The sequence below is a fragment of the Otolemur garnettii genome, unplaced genomic scaffold, assembly GCF_000181295.1.
Source record: "Otolemur garnettii isolate 467f Iridium unplaced genomic scaffold, OtoGar3 scaffold00082, whole genome shotgun sequence".
Taxonomy (NCBI): Eukaryota; Metazoa; Chordata; class Mammalia; order Primates; family Galagidae; genus Otolemur; species Otolemur garnettii.
Window position 1 is genome coordinate 4095286 of NW_003852477.1, and position 9505 is coordinate 4104790.

Consider the following 9505-nt stretch of genomic DNA (forward strand, 5'->3'; position numbering starts at 1 on the left):
TAAAGGAAACAGTTAGAATTGCTTAGTTTCACCAGTCTGAAAAGTACCTCAAAGAAGCATTGGGCTTGGGCAGGGCCTATGGCTCAGTAAGTAGGGCACCAGCCCCATATACCAAGGGTAGTATGTTCAAACCCAGCCCCGGCCAAACCACAACCAAAAAATAGCCGGGTGTTGTGGTGGGCACCTGTAGTCCCAGCTACTTGGGAGGCTGAGGCAAGAGAATCACCTAAGCCCAGGAGTTGGAGGTTGCTACGAACTGTGTGATGCTGCCACGGCACTCTAGGCACTCTACTGAGGGTGATAAAGTAAGACTCTGTCTCTTTAAAGAAAAAAAAAAGAAGCATTGGGCTCATCATGTCTTAAGTCAGGAGCAGCAGCAGTCTTTTTCATCAGCTATTGTTAGATGATTAGTCTTTTCAGGCCTTATATTACATCCATGGAGTAGAGAGACTTAGAGAATAAGGCTTTGGAGAACAGTCCCTGTCACTGGCCACTGCTAGATAAAAACATAACATAAAATCATATAGAAAAATCATGCTTTGAACTTTAAACAAAATATGCCTATTTTATTTTAACAGTTATAAATAGGGCAATTGGGGAGGCATAAGAAGTTCTAGAATATGTTTTATGTCATTTAGGAATTAGACTCAGCAAGAGGCTACTCACTGGAATGGGAGAGGAGTGCTGATCATTTCAGAGTAGTGGAGCATGGGGATCTGAAGAACGGTTGGTTTTAAGGGGTTTATAAAGCTACGTTGACATTTGAGGTACCGAAAGTACATTTGGAGCACAAATGCCTTTTCTACTTATGTATTCATAAATTTGTATGAGAAGAAATGCTAGTAAGTATTAATAAAACCTGAGAAGTTCTAGCTTTTTCCTTCCATTTTTTGGGATAATACTTTCATAGGTTAATTTCAGATATTTTCATGAACAAAGATGTTCATAAAACTTAACCACAGGCCAAGTTCTCTGAATAGCAAATGTCATCCCTAACATCCAGGCTTAATATTACTTACTGTTTATGTGACATATGTGTTAGCAATATGGAAGAAAATTTCTATCTGGCAATATTTGGTACATACTACTTTAACATAAGTGCTGAATTTTAGAACATGCTTCTATTTTGGTGACTTTTAGAACCCATAGGTAGAGCACTGTAAAAGTCACTTGGTTAGTTTCCATTCCCATACGTAAGCTTTGTAATTTCGTACAATTTGGTGCCTCTTCCATTACAGTGTGATAATTGTAGGAGTTAAAGGAAAAAAGATTGCATGGTAAAGGCTAAATTAGACAGAAATAAGTTATCTTTATTTCCTTCTTCTGTTCTACTTTACACCTACAATCTCTTATTTTTCACAGCATTCATTGAAAACTCTACATTATCTTAAACATACCTGTTTTTGACATTAATTCTTGTTACTGATGCCTTTATAAAATATTAAAGGTTATTTTTAAATTATTACAAGAGTCAGTATGTTCAGAACTCCTGTAGAGCACTCTGTTCATTGTATAATAGGGTTTCAGTTTGAATAGTAATACATATGTTCTAAGTTTAAGTACAGTTAAAATTGGTCAGTGTGTGTACTTTGAAAAAAGAAATTCTGGCCAGGCACAGTGTTTCAGGCCTGTAATCCTAGCACTCTGGGAGGCTGAGGCAGGTAGATAGCCTGAGTTCAGGAGTTCAAGACTAGCCTGAGCAAGAGTGAGATCCCATCTCTACCAAAAATAGAAAAACTAGCTGGGCAGTGTGGCAGGTGCCTGTAATCTCAGCTACTTGGAAAGCTGAGGCAAGAGGCTTGCTTACGCCCAAGAGTTTGAGGTTGCTGTGAGCTATGATGATGCCATGGCACTCCAGGGCATCTGAATAAGACTATTTCTCAAAAAGATAAAAGACAAAAGAAAATCTTTATTATGGAGAGAATTAGAGATTAGACAGGAAAAGAAGATACTGTGGCCATGATTTGGTATTATATTCTTATGCTTTCATCTCTCTTGCCTTTTTATCCTCTGAGAACATCCCTCAAAGTCTAGTTATGCTACCCTTATTTCGTTATTATTATGTTCAGTGACTTTAAAGTGTGTGCAATGTCAGTGAATAGCGACTGCAGTCCAAACATTTGTTCATTAACTGTTGAAAGTGGTCTGTTGTGATGTATAACTGAAACAAGATTTAAAATGTTGAAGCATTGAAGGTTCTTTAACTATTTGAATTGGTAAAAAGTTTCTTAAGATTTTACAATGAAATTTTTACTTTGAATTGGTAGTAACTGCTTCTGGGCTTTCAAATTTTTATAATAAATTTACGTATGTACTAAAGATACAGTAAATTTATGTATTCAAGATTCTCTTTTTGAGAAAATGTTAGTTGTCTTAGCTAGTTTCTGGGATTCACAAAAGGAAATATAATGTGTTGTTAGCAGCTACTATTGGCACTCTAGTGTTAACAATATTAGGGATCTGAACAGATTCCCACATCAGCCACATGCTTTTCTTAAACATGACTCATCTCTACATAAATATCCTATATGAAAGAAAATTTAGAGCCCTCCATTTTAAAAAGCTTTCTTGCTTTGCATAAAACTTGAAAAATATTTAATTTTGAAGTTATATTGATATTAAAACATAGATTCAGTCTTGTCTTAAAAGTGTATTACAATTTATTTCTTGCCATTTTTGTGTAAAATTTACAGAAAGAGTGTTACATCGTGCGCTCCAAAGGTAATGTCTCATTACTCTAAGGCTCTCTCTCTTTTTCTTTCTTTACCTTTATCTCTTTAATCATATTGTTATGTACATTGAAATATGTTAAGAAAAAAAATCTTCCTGCTTGATCTGTATAGCAGTAATAGATGTAAAACAAGTATGTTTTATTGTTTATGGTTACTCCTGGGAAGTATATTTTAGTTTCAGTGGAACTTATTTCCACCAAGTTCCTACAGATCTCCTGGTGGGGGCATGGGGTAATATTTTATACATTGGTTTTAGATCTCATTTCAGTGTGGAACTAGTCATTTCTGAATAAGGTCAAAAGCTTCTTTGATAATGGTATAAAACTATAGATTGTTTTTGGAGTAACAGTAACACTTTAATTTCTAGGATTTATAAAGTTACTTTAAATGAACCTTGCACATATATTTTTTAAGTAGATTCAGGGGCAGGAAAAACTGGAAAACCAGTGTCTTTAACAAGAATAAATGGAAATGTATAAATTTTAAAAGGTGGTATGATTTGAAATGTCTTTGTAGTTGTTTCTCCTTGAGATATGTTGTCATAAGCTATATAAACTTAAAGTTACTGAGCAAATGTCACCCATGCACAGTTACTTGAATCACTTGTTGAAAGATCAACATAATTTTTTGAAAATTCAAAGTGTTGAAAGATTGAGAGTTAGTGGGATGAGACCTCTACCCATTTTAGTAGATTAAATAGACTAGACTAAACATGTTTTTCCCCTCCCTCTTTTGTAACACCATTTGGCTAATATCCTCTGTTCATCCATGTCTAGTGTTAGCCCAGTGCCATTAAGCTCGCTTTACATTGGGATTTCTTCTCCTGGAATATAGGAGGAGAACCCCAATGGGCTTTTTTTGTGTGTTAAATACTTTCAGTATTCTTAATATATAGTCTAACCTAATTAAAGTAAACATTTATATTTGTGCATTCTGATCACAGATGCAAGTAATGGGCTTAAATTATTTACTTTAGTTTATGCACCGTGGACAGGCTGAGAGTTGTCCTTGAAAGAAAGAGTTGTTGTCCTCCGTTTGTTTTCTTCACTACTACTATAAAGGGGACTATGTTTGTTCTTCAATTTTCATTTGAATTAAAAACAAAACTTGAGGACAGTGCCTATGGCTCAGTGGGTAGGGTGCCGGGCCCCATATGCCCAGGGTGGTGGGTTTAAACTTGGCCCCAGCCAGCTAAAACAGCAGTGATAACTGCAACAGAAATAGCCAGGCATTGTGGTGGGTGCCTGTAGTCCCAGCTACTCAGGAGGCTGAGGCAAGAGAATTGCTTAAGCCCAAGAGTTGGAGGTTGCTGTCAGCTGTGACACCATAGCACTGTACTGAGGGTGATAAAGTGAGACTGTCTCAAAAAATAAATTAATAAAATAAAATAAAAACAAAACTTGAATTTCAGAAAGATAGCAATTCCATCCTCCAGTTGAGTGTCAGGCACTTTTCTGTTACATTGCTATACTTAGGTAGAATGTTTTCTTACCATTTGCTCCAAAGGTTTGCCTTTGGTCTCTCTTGCAGTATTCCTTTTAGCCAAGATGGCAAATTGAATTGGCCTTTGAATGTTTTTAAAAAATCTGTAGCTTTCCCTAATATCATAAGATTTGAAAGTTGTGAGAGAAATGATAAAGGAAGAGGAGTGTATGTAATCATAAACCATTTATTGTTTTCACTTCTACGTATTTGAGACTGATCTCATACATTGTAAGAAAATTTTCCTTTTAAATGCACTCTTTACATCCTTCATATAGTCTAGGTCCTGTACTAATTTTGTTAGTGTGCTTTGGTAAAATTTTATAATTATGGGAAACATACTTGTATCTTAAAGTTACTGTCCAAGGTAGTTTCTGAATGTTAGTGTAATGGTTTAAGCATTAGTGACTTAAATTTGCTAGATTTTAGTTTTCTTTATTTTATTTTATTTTATTTTATTTTGGCTACCTGTTTTTATTTTTATAATTCTTTTGTGCTGGTATTTGTCCAGATAATTTGCAGTCTTCTAAGAAATATTTGGGACTCTTGATTTTAAAACTTAGTATTTTCTTTAAAATTCTGGAACTTAGCTTAAGTTGACATTTAAAATTTATAAATTAAATTCTGTAGTGCTCTTACAGAACTGAATATTCTTAATGTAAGTATAATCATTACAATTAAGATTTTTAGCATTATTGTGATGATTAAAATTGTATTTTGTTAACTTACATGTCTTAGAATTGCCTTAAAATGAATATTAAAAATATGTATGGGAGCTTCTAGGACAATTCATTGCTTTGATATGGCCTGATATCCAGTGTCCTTTTCTGTGTCTCAAATATCTTGTTCCTAAGATGCTTGTGGTGTATAAGTCAGGGTGTAATTATCTGCTTTTGAATGTTTTCTACTGTAGCCCATATAGTATAAAGATCTATGAAAATACTGTAGGAAAATTAGCATTGGAGTTCATAATGCCTTAGCCATATATACCCCATACACTTCCTAAGAGCAACTATTTGACAGGTTGTCACTGGAGAAAAAGCTGGTTGGGTGATTTCTGGGCCATGGGAATTTAAAATATCTATAATGTTATATCCATAATTACTTTGCTGTCAGAAGTGTTGGCAGTGGCTCCACGCCTGTAGCTCAAGCAGCTAAGGCACCAGCCACGTACACCAGAGCTGGTGAGTTCTAATCCAGCCCGGCTCGCCAAACAACGATGACAGCTACAACCAAAAAATAGCCAGGCATTGTGGCGGGCGCCTATAGTCCCAGCTACTTGGGAGGCTGAGGTAGGAGACTCGCTTAAGCCCAAGGGTTGGAAGTTGCTGTGAGCTGTGATGTCACAGCACTCTACCCAGGGTGACAGCTTGAGGCTCTGTGTCAAAAAAAAAAAAAAAAAGAAGTGTTGGCAGATGGAAGGTTTTCTCCCTATGCATTTTTAGACTTGCTGTGTCAGAGCTTCACCTTGGGTGAAGAAAGAAGGGCAGGAAGTTCTGAAAACAGGACTCCTGAGGCCTGCCTCTGTCTGCCTAACTAACAGAGGCAGACTGACTCGGTATGAAAAATAACAAATAGAAAAACTCATTTAAATGTGTGGAGCAGGTGTTGATCACATTTTTATTTTCAGAGAGCAAATACTAGGTCCTTTGTCTTGTTTAATTATGCTGGTAAATTTTGAGTTTTTTTATGTTTGTTTTTATTTTCTGTGATTTTGGATTTGAGAGTAACTTTAATTTTAATGTATATTCCATAATTTATGGCTATAAGTCAAACGTATTTCACATATGTACTCTAATAGAGATGATTTTATAACTCATTATAATCCTGAGTTTTTTTATCAGTAAAATGGCTACTGTTGCTGTTTGGGGGTTTTTAAGGTTAGATGTATATCATGTTTAACTTTTTCCCCTATCTTTTTATCTTTACTTCTTTGTTCTCTACATGCTGTGTTTAAACCCTCTGCTCTCTTCACCCGAACACATCATTTTTGACCTCATCTTTGTGTTGATGTTTATTATACAGTACCACAAAACCTGCTCCACACCTGGATGGGTAAGAATTACATTCTTATTCCCTTGGGAAGGTTTTTGGGTGGCAGGACATAATGACAGATTGGACCACGTCTGAACCCTCTAGTCTGTACTCTTGATGTCTGGGTTAATCTCTCATGGCCAAGCTCTTCCTTAAGGATCATAGAGTATAGTAGTTTTGAGACCCCCATGGCTTTCTCATGTCTCTAAAGGGGTCTTTAACCTGTGCCTGTGACTGGGCTTCTTAGTTGTGTAGTCTTGAGGACAGTTTCTGAATATCAAGTGTAGTTTGACTATTATCAAACTCTCTACCCTAAAGTGGCTATTTAAGAAACATTGTTTTGGCTCGGCGCCTGTGGCTCAAGTGGCTAAGGCGCCAGCCACATACACCTAAGGTGGCGGGTTTGAATCCAACCCGCCAAACAACAATGACGGCTGCAACCAAAAAATAGCCGGGCATTGTGGCGGGCACCTGTGGTCCCAGCTACTTGGAAGGTGGAGGCAGGAGACTCGCATGAGCCCAGGAGTTGGAGGTTGCTGTGAGCTGTGAAGTCACAGCACTCTACCCAGGGGGATAGCTTGAGGCTCTGTCTCCAAAAAAAAAAAAAAACATTGTTTCATTTATTTATTTTAATTCTACAATCTAGATTTAGGAAGGCACCTTTGTTTTAAAATTAGAAAGCTGAGGCCTTGTTTGAGTGGTCACTTCCTTTGAGGAAGATGATTTCAAGTTCTTACTCCCTTCTAGTTTCTTTATACATCAAAACTTTGGTTTTATCTTTAGGTCTATGGATAATGTCATTTATTACATTTGTCTTCATACTGTTCATAGCTTAATTATCAAACCAATTATTTTTAAATTTTGTATTGTGACAGGGTGCATGTTGTCTTTGGACTGGTTATTTCTGGTTTTGAAGTAATTGAACAAATTGAAAATTTAAAAACTGATGCTGCCAGCAGACCTTATGCAGATGTGCGAGTTATTGACTGTGGGGTACTTGCCACGAAATCGACAAAAGATGGTAAGAGCTTTTATGCAGTAGAGAAAGCTAGGATACAGCTAAAGCATTGTTGAAGACTGTAATTTAAAGATACTGTATAGATTTCAGTAGCAGAAACAAAATCATTCTAGTGGTATAGCAGTAATTCTTGATAGCTCTGTACCACACTCTACACATCTGCTTCATCACCAAATCTTATCAAATTTCACCTCTTCTTATTACTTTCCCTTGGTACAAGCCTTACCCAAACCACTGGTGTCTTGTGTCTAGATTATTGCAGTAGGCTCATAACTGTTTACCTTGCCTCTGTCCTCTCAGCAACTGTAGCCTCCTAATTGTTCTTATTATTTGTATCTTTGGTCCACAGTGGTCTGTCCTTAGCAGCCAGAGTGATCCCTTCAATCTATATTTCATATTCATGTCACTCCCGCTCAGAACCCTCCTAGGGCTCAAACTCTTTAACAGTGGTCTTGAAGTCCTAGAAATCTGGCTTTCCACTGTCTCTCTCTCTGACCACTTTCCCTTCATTCATTGCCTTATAGTCACATTGACCTTTACTCAGAGATACCAGTCCCTCAGGGACTTTGTGCTAACTATTCTCTGTCTGGAACAGTATTCATTAAGATGTTTGCATGGCCCCCTCTCTTGCTTCTTCAGGTCCCTGCTTAAATGTTACCATAAACTACTCCCTACTCTCCCTGTTCCCTTTACACTGCTTTGTTTTTTTTAAAAATTTCTAGTATTTATCATTTGTCATATTATGCAGTTAGTTATTTTCTTGTTATCCGACCCGACTAGCATATAGGCTTCATGAAGACAAAGGCTCTATAACCTTATAGTCTTACCAGCAATTGTATCATCAATTTAAAAAAAGCTATTTGGATTTCATTTTTAGTTTACAATACATAAAGCATTGTTTTATGATGCACTGTAATTACATTTTTTACTCTGAAAGGTAGGCATGGAAATCTAGTACTAATATTTTTATGAATATTTCTTAAAAGTTTTTGAGAAAAAAAGGAAGAAACCAACTCATTCAGAAGACTCGGATTCCTCTTCCAATTCCTCTTCCTCTTCAGAATCATCTTCAGAAAGTGAGATTGAACATGAGAGAAGCAGAAGAAGGAAACATAAAAGGAGACCTAAAGTTAAACGTTCTAAAAGGAGACGAAAGGAAGCAAGCAGTTCAGAAGAGCCAAGGAATAAACATATTATGAGCCCCAAAGGGTAAGTGTAAAACAGCAGTGTAGTCTTACCTTAAAAAAAAATACCCAGGCTGAGCAACAAAGTGAAATTTCATCTCTACAAAAATATTAAAAATTAGCTGGGCCTGGTAGCATGTGCCTGTAGACCCAGCTACTTGGGAGGCTGAGGCAGGAGAATTGCTTGAGCACAAGAGTGTAATGCTACAGTGAGCTGTGATCATGCCATATGACACCTGTCTTCTTAGAAAAAAAGAAGGCAAATAAAGACCTGGAATGAGAAAAGTATATGTAATTCCACACAGTCAGTTTTATTACCTGTTGTTAAAATTTTTATCTAAATTGAAATCTGGCACACCTAGGAATATGTAACATAAGCATTTCACATCAAAGATTTGTGTGTTTTCAGGTGAAAATAATGCAAGAAATTCTTTAAAAAGGTAGGATCATTTGACAGTTTTCATTTCCAGATTTTAGTACTCTGGGTTTTTCACTGGGTTGATCTTTTATATATTCCCTGTAAAAATTATATAACCCATTTGAGTGAGACTGGTAAACTAAAACTGTTGTTTTAGTATCTAATTTTATATGCTTTTATTATTATTAAATGCAAGCTTTATTAGTGACTTGGTTTGTTCTCTCTAAGTCACTCTGAGAGGAGTGATACCAATGAAAAAAGGTCTGCTGATTCAAATGCTAAAAGGGAAAAACCTGTGGTCCGCCCAGAAGAAATTCCTCCAGTGCCAGAGAACAGATTTTTACTGAGAAGAGATATGCCTGTTGTCACTGTGGAACCTGAATCGTAAGTAGAATGACTAAACTATATGTTTAGTTCATTTAATTCATTTCTCTGACAAGATAATTTTATCAGCTCATTGCTGTTCCACACTCATTTATTGAATATGACCCATGTTCAGAGCACTTTGAAAGATACTGTGGGAGCATTAGATTAATGAATGACTTGTAAGAGATAGGGGAGATAGCAGATTAACGAGTAAAGAGTGGTATGTATCCTACCTTTCTGAACTCACATTCTGCCAGCAGGGAAAGGAAGC

At 36.4% G+C, this 9505-nt stretch overlaps 1 protein-coding gene across 4 annotated transcripts in view; it reads left to right on the plus strand.

Annotated features, from left to right (window-relative positions):
* Positions 1 to 9505, plus strand: part of NKTR (natural killer cell triggering receptor) — a 58771-nt gene that overhangs the window by 32221 nt on the left and 17045 nt on the right. For 3 of the 4 annotated variants that reach the window (XM_012808052.2, XM_012808053.2, XM_023515910.1), the window contains 4 exons: positions 6240 to 6269; positions 7124 to 7269; positions 8253 to 8475; positions 9097 to 9252. In XM_012808052.2, coding sequence (XP_012663506.2) covers positions 6240 to 6269; positions 7124 to 7269; positions 8253 to 8475; positions 9097 to 9252 — 555 coding nt within the window. The remainder of the gene's footprint in view (positions 1 to 6239; positions 6270 to 7123; positions 7270 to 8252; positions 8476 to 9096; positions 9253 to 9505) is intronic. The other variant, XM_023515909.1, reaches the window with a different exon arrangement.